At 36.4% G+C, this 17,107-nt stretch overlaps 1 protein-coding gene across 3 annotated transcripts in view; it reads right to left on the bottom strand.

Annotated features, from left to right (window-relative positions):
* Window positions 1-10,559, bottom strand: part of LOC133847437 (tyrosine-protein phosphatase 10D) — a 28,812-nt gene extending 18,253 nt beyond the window's left edge. For all 3 annotated transcript variants that reach the window (XM_062282475.1, XM_062282476.1, XM_062282477.1), the window contains exons 1-2: window positions 10,348-10,559; window positions 8,811-9,154 (exon numbers count right to left, since the gene is read on the bottom strand). In XM_062282475.1, coding sequence (XP_062138459.1) covers window positions 8,811-8,945 — 135 coding nt within the window. In that variant the 5' untranslated portion in view covers window positions 8,946-9,154; window positions 10,348-10,559. The remainder of the gene's footprint in view (window positions 1-8,810; window positions 9,155-10,347) is intronic.
* Window positions 10,560-17,107: the final 6,548 nt, after the last annotated feature.

The raw sequence follows: 17,107 nt of genomic DNA, 5'->3' as shown, positions 1-17,107 counted from the left end.
AAAACAACTTCTAAACCCAATATTTTGGTCTGAGTGCTAAGAAAATCGTAATGCTAGAAAACACATCTTGATTTCATAAACATTTGCTTATAAATTAGAGGAAAAAATCGTATCTTATATTATTCATAGTTTTAAGACCAAAAATCTTATTATAATATCCAAAAAATATGACATTATAATTTAATGGATTTATTTTCACTATTTATTTGTTATTTAAACATTTTATTATTTGAATAGCGCATTAAGTTATTCAACTATCTGTTATCACTCTAATTACAAAACACTCAAAGCTTGATAAAAACATTATAGGAATTTCGATGAATTACGGAATTTTGTAACCTAAATCTAGTATTTTTGGTCTTGTTTGGAGAATTTGGCATTTTTAAGACTAATGTTCTTAGTTTTAAGAAATTTCTCGTAGAGGTATTATTTTAAGAACACAATTTTTGAGAATATATCGGTGGTATATACAACATTTAAGAATTTATTCCACTTTAGGAATTGTTTTGAAGAACACAATTTTTTGTAGTGTATACACATCTAGATATGCATATATAAGGGAATAGAATATAGTAGGTAGAATGTGTGATGCGGGTTTACTTTAGAAACGAAGCACGATTTGAGATGCCAGTTTTTTTTTTATACAACTATTCTTGATTTTAGAAATTTGTTCTTTTTTTGCAGTGTACACAACTTTCACGCTTACTTCACTCACTTTATGCTAAACAAAACTAAATTTACAGAAGAGGCAAAATCCCCGTTTTGGGGCAACTGTGATTATAGCAGGGTATTAATGTGTATTAAAAATTGTTGCATTGATTGTAGGCACAACTCAACAACAAGAGGCAGGTGGGCCGCCTCAGGTGCTGGCTGCTGCTTGCTTACTTGAGCTTTGGGCAGCCAAGCGGGGGAGAGTGCGGGGCATTTGAGGCCGGTTCGAATGTGTATGTGTGTATGTGTGTGTGTGTGTGATTTATAAAGCGTTGTTGGTTTTTGCTAATTATTTATATGGCAGCCGCCGAAACCAGTTAGGTGAGCAGCAACAACAGCAACAGAAAACCGCACCACGTTTTATTTTATTTTATTTCATTTGATTTATTTTTTTCTTCTTTTATTTGTTGTTGTTGTTATTATTAATTCACATACTCACATATTTTTTTTCATTTTGCTGTATTCGATTTGAATTGAATAAACAACAAATTGGCGTTTGGCTATTCGACAAACTCTGAATATGCGAAATAAGTGAGTAAGTGAATAATTTGCAATTGCGTTGCTCACAACAACAACAACAACAACAGCAAAAAAAAAATGGTAAATAGTAAATAAAGCATAAAAAAGTTGAAAAGAAACCAAGTTTTGACTTGGCCCAGTTTACAAAAGTTGTTGTAGTTGTTGTTGTCGCAATTAACATTAATTAATGCAAAATTCGCTGCTGTTGCACTCATAGCCCAATCATTAACTTATATATACTGGACTTTATCGGGACTGACCCCTCGAGATCTGATCTCCCATTATCTACAATTATATAACACTTTTGAGCTCTGACACCCCCCTAAAAATAAAACTACTTTCAACTTAAAATACCACGTGTCAATGTTGCTGCTTTTTGGCGCCTCTGTGTGTTGAACGATCAGCCAATTGGCCAATTAGCTGTTGGCCATTTATGTAGGCCCAATTGGCCGCTAATGAAACCAAACCTTATGAATTGAGTTCGTCCGTGTCTGTGTTTTGCGGCATTAAGCGCAGCTTGCCCCACATTCGACACTTGCTTTTGCTTTTTTTTCTCTACTGCGTTTCACTGCGACGTCAACTGTCATTAGGAAAACTGGCATGCGATAGTAAGCGATAGGCGTTGCGATAGTTGAGCTTACGGCGATCGTTATCGCATCATCTTTGGTAATTGATCACAGCTCAGCTGTGCATAGTTTTTAATAGTTGTTTTTATATTGCTGTTGCAATCTATTGTATTACTAGCATTGGGAGGAGCTTTGCAAGTGAACATTGTTGATAGAGCGATTTTCATATCCGCTACCGAAAGGGTAGAAGAATGTACTACAAAAATACTAAAAAATATACCGAATGGTAAATTTGATATATATTTATATAGTACTACGTTTAACTGCAAAACAGCGAGGTATTATATTTAAAATATACCGAATTAAAATACCACAAAAATAATAATAATAATACTATTGTAGTACTTCATTTAGCATTATCGATATACCGAATATTTCCTTTGGCATATATTTATTTTGTTTGGTATAAAAATATATTAAATTAATATAAATACTGAAAAAATACTACAATTGTCATAGGCTATATTGAAATAGTTAAGTGTAGTACCAAATCAATATTTCGAGCACAGCCTTTGGTATATTTTTAGTATTTTTGTGGTATATCGGTATATTTTAAGCAATGTTTTGCTTTAACTTAAAATCTGTATCTTTCTTACTTGTTATTAGTTTAATCTTTGATAGAATCTATAAATATATCTTTATTTTAGGTTGTAAAGTTGTAATTTCTCCATGATCTGCTTTATAATTTAACTTGCTATTTTTTCCAGACTAATTTTTTGTATAACATTCGAATACATAGAATTCGTTCGATACATAGTCAAAGTCCTAAAAAAAAATATCTACTTCAAATTGTTACTTTTTCCAGATATAAGTTTTTCTATTATAAGCGAGTTCGATGTTTAGTTCAAGTCTTAAAGAAAGTCTATTTCAAATTCTTACTTTTAGGATAATGTTTATGTTAAAGGAATTCGATATTTAGTTCCTTTGCCATTTATTTGCTTTGCTCAGACACCATAGGAAATCTTAACTACAACCTCAACAGTTCCCAAAACGATAATTAGCTATCGATAACTGTAAAGTAGTGGCAGATTTATGCAGAGGTTCCGGGTTTCCAGTAAAAGTGCTCAAAAGTTATTTCGTGTGACAGGCGAGTGGCAGAAAAAAAAGAAGTGCAGATATGCGATGGGTTAATGGTAAGGGAAGCTAAGGAAAACAGAGAAAAAATGAGCCCTGTTCTTGACACTAGTTTACACTACTTTACACAGCACTCGCTGCCTGACAGCACAAATAATTTGCCGCTAAATGGTGGGCTATTTTTAAAAAGGCACTCCATCAAGTGACGACTGGCAATGCCGGATGGGTGCATGCCACAAGCCCACAGACAGATGTATCTATATGTACATATGTCTATGTAGATGTAGATGTGTTGTGGAATATCCCAGAGTTCAGTGTTGGGAGCGACAAATGACAGTCGGACTTGACTATCTCCTCCACTTATTTTTCGCTGTCTTCCAACCGCAAGAAGTTGGGAGACGACAAAAACCAGCTGTAAACGAACAACATAAACTGCACAATTTTAGTTCATCCATTTTTGGTGCCAGCCTTTATTAACTGACATAGAATCTCTTACACAGAAGGTACAAAGGCAGACACTATGCATACCAATAACCACAGAATGAGCACTAACTCCATCTCTGAAATGCATTCCAGTAAACAAAAAAAACGAAGCTATAACAGCAGACCACACCCTGAGGGAATGGGAATTGGCATCGAAATTGAATGAGCACGAAGAAGAAACCAACGAAAACCGCTGCCCCCAAAAATACGGATTCGTTTACGGGTTAATTAATTAAAATTAGATCAGAGACGATCACAAGTGCAGCAAGCACAGCAAAAGCCAAAGTGAGAGCAGCAACAGCAACAAATAAACAGAACGAAGAACACGAGTAAACTTTAAATTACAGCAACAAATTTACAAACAACTTCAGCATTCAACGAGTGTTCATCAGCTATGACCAACGTGTGGCATACCCTATATAAAAAACCACATTACAGACATTCAATAAATAAATCAAAATAAGTCAAGTATCGACTCTAAAATAAATTACCAACCAAATCTTAAATTTTCCTCTAGAGAAATATAATAAAAATATAGTAAATTAAAGTAATTTCGAAATTCATTAAGTCAAATATCGACTCTAAAATAAATTACCAACTAATACAGCAACTTTTCTCTAGAGATATGTTTTAAAAATATAGGAAATTAAAGAAATTTTAAAATTTACTAACGAGATTTGCTTAATTTTTAGCTGTCAAATATATCAAATTATCAACAGTTGTTAGGAAAAAAAACTTACATTTGATTTCAAAGTGTTGTAAAACACATAAAGAATATTCCATAATACTTTAAAGTTATTTTGAAATTGATTTCATCAGAAATATACTAGATTTGCTAAACTTTTTAACTGTCAAGTGTCGCATTCAAATAAATAAAAATGTAAACAATTATATGGAAAAATAACTTATACTTGATTTCAAAGTGTAGTTGTAAAACACATAAAAGTTCCCCGTAAATTATTAAATAAATCACAAATATTAACATTTGCAATAAATAAACATAAACAAAAAAGAAAACCCCCGAACAAATCAACTTTTAACAGATATTGTGTAGCAATAATTTTGACTAATAATCGAATGCAACACTGTTGCATCGATTGAATTTTGCGGCGAGCGAAGAAGAAGAACAGTGCCAGTTAAAACTGGTATTTAGTTATTAAAATCGAGGGAAAATCGAACTCGCGGTGTCATAAAAATGCAGTTGTGCAATACGAGAGTCATAAACATACAACCACAGATGATGATTGTAGGGTATAGAAAAAATATAAATCAAACAATCCAATTGCCTCATGTAATTGAGACTAATAACAACGTTACACACACAGAGACAGAGTTAATAGACCCTCAATTCGGGGTGTTTCATTTAGAGAGAGAGAGAAATAGAGAGAGAGAGAGGGTAGAAAGTGCTGACAATGGGATGAGCTTTCCAATTAAAGTTGAGATCGGCACGCTGCGTTTGATCTTTGAGCGTAATTCCAAAATTGAATTACGACGAGCGTTGCCAGATAACTGATGACAACAGAACAGCAAGTTGGCAACATTAGCGCATCATTTACATATCTAAAACAATCGACAAAGCGACGAAGAGTATAATAAAAAATAAATAAAAAAAAAGAAAAATGAAACAAACAAAAACATAATAATAAAAAAGAATAATAATACTACAAAAAACCAAAGCGAGAGAAGAACAAAAGCAAACTTCAAGCGCTGATGTCATCGCACTTTTTGGGGGGAGGACGCGCTTAGTAAGCATTGAATCAAGTCGAATTGAGCTGAGTTGGGAGTGTGCTTGTTGACTACTCATTGGTGGGTAGTGAATGGAGTAGTGAGCGGTGGAGTAGCGAATGTGAATTGTGTGCAGCCAAGTTTTTGGTTTTTCGGAGACACGTAATCATGATCATCTCAAAAGTCAAGGCAAAACTTTTTATTCTTCAAAAGAAAATAATAATAATACAACAATTTTTTTTTTATGTTTATTCTTTTTGTTTATGTTATTTGTGTTGGCACGTGAGCTACAAGACGAAACAACAGTCAGCGGCCGCATTCCGAATGACTTTAATTGCAAAACTGCAAAAAAAAAAAAACAACTTTGAGACGCGACAATTCTCTTCTCAGTTTTTATATAAACAAAATGCCAAGAGAGAGACGGTTTATTGTTGTTGTTGTTTTATTGATCTGACAGGACAGCTTTAAGCCGGCTAGAAACAAGTAACAAGTAACAAGCAACAAAACACACACACAGTAGTCACTCAACCTTGAGAGACTATTCAGATTTACAAGTAGTACTTTTTTTCTGCCTCTTTTTTCTTTTTCTATACTCTATGCGACGGGGCATAAACAAATAAGCGAAACATCTGTCTTCAAATTGAATTACGACAGGAATTTGGATTCGTGTTACGACATTGCAAATGATTCTTTGTTTATATCAAGGTGAGAATGGAGCTTTGATTCATCAATAAATGCCAGAAAATCGTATTGCTAAATGCCTAAAGAAATGTGAGTCTCTAGTTATTATTATTGTAGTGTATTTGGCTGTTTGCTAGACGCAGCTAATTCTGAAAGAAACCAGTTGTAGATTGAGGTAAATGCCAAAAAATGTACAGAATTACGGGCAGCGACTAAAGTAATACCCTATATATACCTTGTAAAGATTGAATAACTAAATTGCATATTAGATATAAGAAGATATATATCGTAAAAATAGAAATTATAGTAATTAGCTATGTGATGTAACTTGGCTGCGAGATGAGAAATTGAAATTCTCAATAAAGCTACAAATAATTGGTGACATTACGGTGTTATGGAATCCGCGGGTTTTAACTCCCATTCAACGTAAACAATGAACGCAACGGAACGAAATGAAATGGAATGAAGTGGAATGGAATGATCGAATAACAAGAAAACAACAACAACAACAACGACCACAACAATAACAAAACCGGCTGAGCAAGTGATTAAAAAGTTTATGACACCAACTAAAGGAAAACGAGGCGAAGGAGGAGGCGGGGGAGGAGGAGAAGATGGAGAAGGAGACGCAGCAGAGGCTGAACATGAAGAACAAAATAATAAAAATGCACAAAATGTACAATGTACAAAAGCTAAGCAAGAGATTTGAATAAATTGTCTGTTGATACCTAATTGCGTATGCAAGAGCAAGATAGAGAGGGAGAGGGAGGGAGGGAGGGCGGTAGGGAAACAGATGTACTTAGTAAATCTCCCAATTAACCTGCAACGGAGCCACAATAACAATCGAAATTTAATGACTCTAACGACGGGTTCACCCAGAAAATATATAAAAAAAAAACACAACACAACACAGAAGCAGAAACATAAACAATGAAACGTGTCGCGACTAGTCAAATACCCTGTAAGAACTAATGGAAAATTCATTAAATTTGTAGAATTTTTTTTGTTATGAATGCCTTTTGCATTTATTATTACAAAAATACATCTTTGATAAATTATTCGTAATAAATTAGATAAAAACTTGTACTCCTAAATGTTGAGTGCTTTACGTAATTCATTTAAAATGTTTAGACTATTTGGTTCAATGAAATTTCAAATTATGCCACTCAGAAAGCATAATATATTAATGCAAATGAATGAATAACCTTTGCAAATGACTTACATATACAAAGTAAAATTTGTTAAAAACCTTTCTTTAAAATGCCGCAAATACATTTTAGCTAAATTATCCGTAACAAATTAAATAAAAACTTGTTCTCATTAGTGCTTGGAATTCGGAAGTTTTGTCATTATGAAATTCGGCGAATTTTAAAGTTCGCATTTAATCACATAAAAACATACCCAAAAAAAACTCCGACCTTTATCTAACAAAACTGCACTTGAAGTTTGCCCAACAACAACATTAATAATGTGGACACATAATACAGACCTGTTGCTGACCTAAAAGATGATCTCAACAATTATATGAAAAAACAAATCAGAAAAAAATTGTTCGCATAACTTGATTGCATCGTTCTCATTCTCCATTCTCAACCTGAAAGTGTACAGGGTATCATTTTGAATTGGAAGAAGCGAAAGTTGTTGCAGTTGTTTATTTAATGAAAACCCAAAATGTACTATAATATGTACAAAAGCAAAGTATTTGAATATGATATTCGAATTGGAATGGAATGGACTGGAGAATACTAAATACTGAATGAGGACAGATCACAACCAGTTAATGAGCAATCTTCAAGTGATCATCAGTTCGCTAAACAGACAAACAAATACGAGTATTATTGATTCGCTTCAACAAGCGAAATTTATCTTATGATCCCGAAATACTCGTCGTAGTACGACGTGTACTTAATGCATAAGTCGAACGGGGGCAAAGAAGCAGGCAACAATCTCATTTCTCTGGAATTTTGTCACACCTCTCGTGTTCCCCCTTTTTCCTACACTTCATTTGTGTGGTGTTTGTGTAGTTCATAAGCGAATTCGTGCGAAATATTTATAGATCTGATCTGATATATAGACCTGTGAGTTGTGATTAAAGTTCAACCAAAACATTTGCAGCTCTATCAGATTTCAGCAAAACGGTAAATGCAACGTTAATTCCAAACAATTCTATTCTTTTTCTATACTTTCAAATTAATCATCAATTAAAGAATCACAATTTCGTCGAAATTCGAATTCTTTTTAAATGATGCAAATAATATATACGCAATCCAAATATTATTTACTCTTTACTTCTCACGAACTCAAATCAAAATTGAAAACTAAAACTTTAACTAAAAGAATAACTATTGAATATATATTAGGGGCTTTCTAATAATATATATTATTTTTTAAATATTTATAGAACTTTTGTCGATCTCATCTTTTAATTGAATGCGATTAAATAAATATTTGCATTAAATGTACTTTTCAATTATTGAATATTCAAACCAAAGATTTGCATTCAAAATTTAATTCAATTTATTTTTTTCGCATATTTTAATTGAAGATTAATAAAATTGTTTACGACATAAAGGAATACAAATTTGTGTTCGAGAATTAAAATATAACTTCAGCAAATCTTTAAATCATTCAAACAAACTCAATATTCCATTATAATAATAAGTCGAAAATAAAATGCTATTTAATAGTGGTAGATTCTAAGCTGTGTAATGGCAAGCTAGTTATCGATATATCGATAGTTTGGCCAAATGAAATGAGCTTGTCCCTAGTGCACCGTTAATTTCGTTCACTGTACATTTGTGTGTGACGAATTTTAGTGAATTACGAAGTTCGGAATTCCCAGCAAGCCCAACAACGAGTGGAAAGCAGTTGGAGGTGCTGGAAAGTGTGGAAGGGGTCAAATGTAATGAAACGAAAAGGAAAAGGAAAGGTAGCTAAAGGCACGTAGAAAGAGGGAAAAAGAGGAAAGAGAGTTGAAATAACGTCACTCACCTGTGGCCAGCAAATTGTCAAAATGATAAAAGCAAGTAAAGTGTGTTGTTGTCGATGTTTTTGTTGTTGTTGATGTTTTTTTCGTTTGTTGTGCTTTTGTTGTAGCAGTTGTTGTTTTTGTTGCTGCTGCTCCATTGCGAGTACAGTAGAAATCCCAAAAGTCGCTCTTCTTCTTGTATTTGCAGTTGTCGTTGTGTTGTTGTTGTTTTTGTTATAACATCATTTGTCTTTATGTTTTGTGTGCGTGAATAACTATCACTCTCTCTCTTTCTTTCTTTCACTTAAATAATATTGCACTTGGTTTTGTGACAGCTAAGGCGGCGTTTTTAGCTATATATGTAGTACTATAACAAAAACAAGAATTACTTTTAAAATTGTTGCTATTTTTTTTTTGCGCTAATGACTGTGACTGCGACTGCGACAGCGGCAGAATTGATGACGCGAGCGACGCTGACTGCAATTCAAGGAATGCGTCGCTGCCAAAATGCTGCTGCTGAGAGCGCCAGTAATATCCTCTCTTGAATAATATCAGGCGAGCGAGAGCGAGAGAGCACGCAGCGCTGCCGCTGCTACTACTTTTTTCTGCAGGTAGAAAGCAAAGCAAATGACGCGACGCTGCAGCCTGTGGTGCAAAGAGAGCCACGCACAAGTGCGTGTGAATGTGCATTGCGCACACACACACACACAGCTGCACGAGTCTCTTTGTGTGTGCGAGTGCGTGTAATAACGGCGCTTTACAACCGACGCAGTTGTTGTCTCTTCTTCCTCTGCTGCTGCTGCTTCTTCTTCTGTTATTGCTGTTGGCTGCATTACGAAATAACTGCGCGTTCGCAACGGCAATTACTAAGCAATTGTTGTTGTTGTTGTTGTTGCTGATTTAATGCTGAAGCTGTTCTTCTACAATTATTGCACCCCACTCCACCTACACCAGCATTTGTAATTATATTAATGCTAATTGCACGCATTTATTTCAACAACAGCAACAACACTGTAAATTGCTGTCGCCGCCCTTTACTCGCACATACACACACACAGACACTCGCTCATTCTCATGTACGAAATGCGGCGGCGCAACAGCGACTGCGGCAGCGACGTCGCAAAAGAAGACAAAATAAATTCACTTGTAATTGTTGTTGTTGCTGCTTCTGCTGCTGGCGACGTCGCTGCTGCATTAATAAAATAAACTAGTCACGTTTTGGTTGATGCTTTTAGTACAAATTGTTTCTTTCTTTTTGTTATTTTTCGGTGAAATTTCAATGGCCGTCGACGTCGACGCCGCTGTCGCAGCCGCTCTGCATTTTTATGCGCAAATTCAAAGCAAAAGAAAAAAGCAACTATTTTAAATTAGTTATTAACTAATACAAGTAACACACACACATACACACACACACAAATTAATTCAGGCAGCAGCCACGGCGGCGTTGTAAACACTCCAACACACTCTCGCACACACACAAGCATAATACAACATGCACATAAATAAGACGAGGGGAAAAAAATTTACACACACTGGAGTCTTGTTTTTTTTTTTATTTACTTGTTGCCGATAACTTGAACATTTGTGCTATTTCCTTTTTATATGCAGGGGCGGCTTGGCTTTGCGCCAACAAAAAAAAAAAAAACAAATCCGAGAGCGTAGCGCGGCGCAACAATTTGTTTAAAACATATTGTTAAATGACGAAATTAAATGCGCGCGGAGCTTCGCAAGCAACAAACACAAATATATATGCCGAACCGAACCGAACGAAGAAGAGCATAAAAATGAACAAAAACAATACGACCGCAGTTTGAATTGCCTAAAAATAAACCTGCTAAACGGCAGACAAAATATACCAACACAGTGTTGCTTTGGTATATTTGCACCTGCAAAACTCGCACAGCTGCACTAGCAACTCACCAAGTAATCGATATCGATAGCTAAGAGTGCATTAACAGCGATAGGTAATTACCCAGGCGCGCTGAATCTATGTTCAAATGCTGTTGGGCACCATGACTTAAATTGTATTAAACAATATATGCATATCTACTTTTAATATTAGAAGCATTATTTTTTGTGTGCAGGAAAGTGTTTTACTTGTTTTTTAGCTTATTTCGAAGGCCACTAGGAAATGCTTAAAAACAGCTTAAACATGGTTGCAGTGCCTCAAGTGCAACGTGTAAGAAAAAGGGGTTGTAATGGGCACATAAGCATAACAATGAAACTGAATGAGCGTAATATGCGAAATCTGTGGCTCGAGATATCTGCTTTTGCTTTTGTTCGCTTTTGTGGTCGGAAATGGGCCCGTTGACATTTTTGGCATCACCTAAAGTTTTGCAATTGTAATACCAAGAGATTTACCCTAACAACTTGCCCTTCAACTTGTACTTTGTTTTACTAAATGGTCTACAACGCTGAACGTAACTGCGCTCTAGTTTACGATTAAATACAATATTCTATAATAATTTAGTAACACACGCTGCAAGCAGCAACTTACCTCTATTTCAAGCGCCGCCCGAAAGTATGCCACAAAATTTGTAAGCAGCAGGTGTTTGGAAAATGTGGCGGCATGCTGATTGCCAAGCTATCGATTGTTGTCAACGCATCACATCTGTAATAAGGTAGAAAAACATAATTTGTTGAGTTTAAATATATATAATAACTATTATTAATAAGCATTCTGTACTAAGTAAAGTAAACTCTCGTTGATTATTTGAAAATGTGTGTTTGGCGCGCACAGTTTACTGCTGGATTATTTAGAGCCAAATCGCTCAGCAAAGTATCGATTGAAGTTATCAATATCGCAGCCAAAAAGTGGGCGCCGAATTCAAACGTTAACTGCGAAAGGTAATTGGAGATATGTTTAAAATTGCGTGTTGAGTTGTCCAGCAAATGTCTTTCAAAAAGAGCTCCCTCTGGAGCGATAAAAACCCTAGCGACAGCAATTTTCTATATACTAATTATTATATTTGCAGAGCAAGTAGAGTTGAACTTGGCTTAAGGAGGCACACAGGGTATGCGGAGGGTTGCAGCTCTTTACTTCTAGAATTCTTGATTACGTTGTATCTATACTTTCTATCATTTATAAATATTTGTTTTGAACGTTCAACGCTTCTTTGGTTGAATTGATTGTCTATACCCTGTAAATCGGCTGCGCTTCGTCTAGATTCTAGCGAAACTCAATTTAGTTCACTTGCTTATTTTCGTGCCTTTTCTGTCAGTACTTTTTTGTTGTATATAATTTATTAATTATTGTAGTTTAAGTTGCAAACTGGCAGACCGACTGCATTATACCCTGTAATCATACTTAGCTTACAATAAAATGAGCTATATTTAGTACAATGTATGCAAATAAAAAGCTAATGGATTAGTCAGGTGTAAGCATATTACAGGGTATGTTTAAGTCCTGCTGACCCTTTGTGGTTTTGTAGCTATTAATTGTTAACTATCATGTTGGTATATTTTTCGCATAATACATTGTATGTTTAATGCATTTCATTGATACGTTGAACGTATTTTTACAGGGTATGTTTAGGCGTGCTAACACTTGTGCTTTTTTGTTAACTGTCATGTTCGTATATTATACGCATTTTACAAAGTATGTTTAATACATTTCTTTTGTATATTAACCGTACTTTTACAGGGTATGTTTAAGTCGTGCTGACACTTTGTGTTAGTGTAGCTATAATTTGTTAACTGTCATGTTAATTCCATGCGTAATACGCGTGTTCATTATGTTAAACACTTGCCCAATAGCTGCAGGGGTTGCAGGGTGTCCAAGAGTGTGTGTGTGTGTGTGTGTGTGTGTGTGTGTGTGTGAGTGTGTGTGTGTATGTGCCTAAACACTACATAGATGAAAGTGTAACACACTAATTAGCAAGTGTATGCGATTCATAATGATAACAGTAATTAAAATGCGTGTGAGGGCAATGCGAGTGTGTGCAAGTGTGTGTGTGTGCGACTGTGTGTGTGTGAAGTGTCGAGTAGCAAACAGCAACAGCAACAACAACAAGTGAAGCTGTAGCTTCATTTCTCTCGCTCTCTCTTCGTTTCTGCCTCTCTCCATCTCCATTTCCATCGCCATCTTTATCTCCATCTCTTTCGCTCTTTTGTTTGTGCTTTTGACTGTTGGCGTTGCACGTGGTCGCTTGATGTCTTCAGCAGCAGCAACAGCAACAGCTACAGTTTCTCCTCTTCTTTCCCCTTCCCGTTCTCCCTCCCCTACTCCACTTTCGAGTCCTCCTACCCCCCTCGGCTACCCATCAGCTGTCTAGTGCCAACGCCTGCCAAATGCCAGACGCCTTTGGCGCTTGTTGAAGCCCAAGTGTTGCCAGCTGGGAGTGTGCAAAGGCAAGAGCGGGAGAGGGAGGGAGAGGGGGAGGGGGAGAGGGGGACTGGCACACACTTTGCACATTAGCTAACACACACACCGACACACACACAGAGAGAGTCGCGCGCACACTCGCATTTGATCCTCGCAGGATGCCGTGTCATGTTTTCATTATGCTCATGTGTCTAAACAATTATCCTGCAGGCATAATTATGTCTGACGTTTATAAGCTTTGACACTTTCGGTTTTCGGTAACATGTCTAACACACACACACACACACACACACATACACATGTACACACACACATATACACAGGCACACTCAACTTGAGCTTGTGGCAAGGCTTTAAAATGCTTTTGTTGTGCTGCGCTTATTGAAATGATTACCAAGTAATTACGCCATCTAATAAGTCGACTTTTCCTTTTCCTTTCCTTTTCCCTCCTTTCACCCGTTTGGTTTCCACCCGCTTCGCTTCCCCCCTTGGCGCTCCCCTGCGTTGATTTTGAAAAATTACGTCGCTCGGCCCGAACTTATTTTGGCGTAAAATTGAAAAATTCTTTTCGTCTTGCAGGAATTAAGCGTTAGTTGTACATATCTCCCTCTCACTCACTCACTCGCATCTTCTTCTTCTTCTTATTCGCTGCTCTTCTTCTACGTCCGGGTATTTGCATATTTTTGTGCCATTTGAATTTTTTTTTCAGAAATCACTTTATCACAATTTCACATCATTTCAATCTTTTTCATTTTAAAAATCTACATCAATATAAAATAAAAACTAATTTCCATAGATAAATAGATAATTAACTTCATTACCAGACTGTAAAGAACTTTTTATTTGAACCCTTAAGCGGTCAAATTTTTGGCTGCTTAGACTTAGTTTCTAATACAAATAATGAAAGAAAGAAAATTAAATAAAGTACAAAAATAACAAAAAAAAATAGAACAAAAAAAAAATAATAATGTGTATAATAAAACGAAAATAAAAATAACATAAAATAAAATAAAATAAAATAAAGCAAAACACAAAAATAATTAATGAAAATATAAAATTAAAAATAAAATAAAAATAAATGAAAAACTAGTATAAAAAAAAACAATATACGAGTGTGCTGGACTGTGAGATACCCTCTACCTATTTTGAATGACATGAAAAAGTGGGGTGTTAATTTAAAAATATACCGCAAAAATACATAAAATATACCAGGGGCTGTATTTTATTCCTGCATATAATAGATCACTCAAAATATATTATACAATGCAAAACTAAGACCCATAGTAGGTATATATTATTATATTATTATACTATTATATTATTATGTTATATATATTATATTATAAAAGGTATAGATATTATTGTATGTACCAAAAGTTCGCGACTCTAGCTTACAAATTATGCGTGTGATTCGAGTTCTTTAAATTTTCAGGGGCGGAAGTGGGCGTGGTTAAAGTTTGAAACATTTTGCAAGCAAGTGCAATTGAAAAAAATGATATCTCTATATCTTAAAGTCTCTGAGATCTATTTGTTCATACAGACATACGGACTTTGTGATATCATCTTGGCTGTTCACGCTGATTGAGTATATATATACTATATAGGGTCGGTCCTTTTACCTATTACATACATACATTTCCTGCCAGCGCAAAGTTAAAATACCTTTTTAACCTATGAGTAGCGGGTATAAAAAGTGTTGTTTATCCACTCAGTAAAAATATTATTAGTTTTTTAAGAGCATTTCACTCGCCATGTGATTGGAAAACTAGTTATTCTTACTTCTTCCTCCTCACCGTAAAACAAATATCTCACCTCTCTCTCGTTGTCATTTTCTTGGGGTTTTGTCTTTGGCTAACTCATCCTGTTTGCTCCTTTTAGCCAGCTGCCAGCTTTCTGCTGCCTGCTGCCCGAAGTGTCCTGCTTTTGCCTATCCAGCTGCAGTGTTCAAAGTCCTCCTCCAGCGCTGTTTACGTTATTTTATTATGCAAGAAACAAAAGTTTCATTTGTTTTGCAGAGCTTCTGCGTTTCGGAACAACCATCAATCATTCGCCGTGTTGTGCGACGTCTTACAACAAACGAAGATGAGAGAGAGAGAGAGAGAGAGGGGGAAGAGGCAAGTGTGCGGCAGGGCAAAAAAATGTTTCATTTTCACACACTAAACAAATTGCATGCCGCATGGCACGGAGTCAAGTGGAAGTGGAAGTGGGAAGTGGGAAGAAGGAAGTGTAAGAAGTGTCCTCAGCTCTTTTTCTCTCGCTCTCGCTCTCTCACTTTGCCACGTGCCACGTGCCACACTCTGCCACACTCTGCCACGTGCTGGCCAAGCTGCCACACAGTCTGACGTCAGTCTGTCGCATTCCTAAACCACTTTCTGTCGCCTCGCAAATATTTTGGCCCCAATATCCTTCAACTCTTTTTCTTTCCTTTTTTTTTTCTTTACCCTCCAGCTAAGTTTTTTTTTTTGCGTCACCTCAAGTTGCCACAACAACGCGTTATACTTCAATTACCAACACTACAAATTGAACTTATTTTCACTCGTATTCAAAAATAAAATAAATGAATAGTTGTGAAGCATCAGAATCACTTTCTAACCTATCCTCATTTCACTTTGGGTTCACCTTTCAAATATTTATAACTTACTATATTTTTTGTTAGCAATCTTCTCTTAAGTTTCAGCTCATATTTAACATGCATGCTATCGAGTCCTTGATACATATAAAATCTTCATCTACTTGCGGCTAAAATCAAATATTTTGACAGCTAATTGAGTATATGGATCAATCCCAATCCCAAGCCAAAGAACACCATCAGCACAATGACAATGATCATCGCCTTGAATTTTTCATTGGCATCGTACAAGCTGGCATTTGTATCTTTCGGATACCAAACGTATACGGATACGTATCCATTTTCTCAGATATTTTTGAAATCCCACAATTTCAAAGTTGCCTTCTGTTTCGACTTCTCCCATGAGAAAAAATCAAAGCCTACTTTTGAGTTCTTGTCGAACCCAAAAAACTTGTTCAAGATTAACACAGAAATCGCAGGCGAATCGCAACCGAATCGCAGGCGAATCGCAACCGAATCGCAACCGAATCGCAGGCGAATCGCAAGCGAATCGCAACCGAATCGCAACCGAATCGCAGGCGAATAGCAAGCGAATCGCAACCGAATCGCAGGCGAATCGCAACCGAATCGCTTGCGAATCGCAGGCGAATCGCAACCGAATCGCAAGCGAATCGCAGGCGAATCGCAACCGAATCGCAGGCGAATCGCAACCGAATCGCAGGCGAATCGCAACCGAATCGCAAGCGAATCGCAGGCGAATCGCTTCTGCGATTTATGTTATGTTATATTATATTTTTAAAATATTTCAATATAATAATTGAAGTATTATTAAATCACTAAGGTTTGAACTTTTTTTCAAAAATCGCATGCGAATCGCAGGAGAATCGCAGGCGAATCGCATGAGAATCGCAACCGAATCGCAGGCGAATCGCAGGCGAATCTCAAGCGAATCGCAGGCGAATCTCAAGCGAATCGCAGGCGAATCGCAGGCGAATCGCAACCGAATCGCAGGCGAATCGCAACCGAATCGCAACCGAATCGCAACCGAATCGCAAGCGAATCGCAGGCGAATCGCAACCGAATCGCAGGCGAATCGCAACCGAATCGCAAGCGAATCGCAGGCAAATCGCAGGCGAATCGCAAGCGAATCGCAGGCGAATCGCAACCGAATCGCAGGCGAATCGCAACCGAATCGCAACCGAATCGCAAGCGAATCGCAGGCGAATCGCAACCGAATCGCAAGCGAATCGCAACCGAATCGCAAGCGAATCGCTTCTGCGATTTATGTTATGTTATATTATATTTTTAAAATATTTCAATATAATAATTGAAGTATTATTAAATCACTAAGGTTTGAACTTTTTTTCCAAAATCGCATGCGAATCGCAGGCGAATCGCAACCGAATCGCAAGCGAATCGCAGGCGAA

The sequence above is a fragment of the Drosophila sulfurigaster genome, chromosome X (genome assembly GCF_023558435.1).
Source record: "Drosophila sulfurigaster albostrigata strain 15112-1811.04 chromosome X, ASM2355843v2, whole genome shotgun sequence".
Classification (NCBI taxonomy): domain Eukaryota; kingdom Metazoa; phylum Arthropoda; class Insecta; order Diptera; family Drosophilidae; genus Drosophila; species Drosophila sulfurigaster.
Note: the sequence above shows the minus strand (reverse complement) of the source record. Positions and strands in the feature narration are given on the sequence as shown.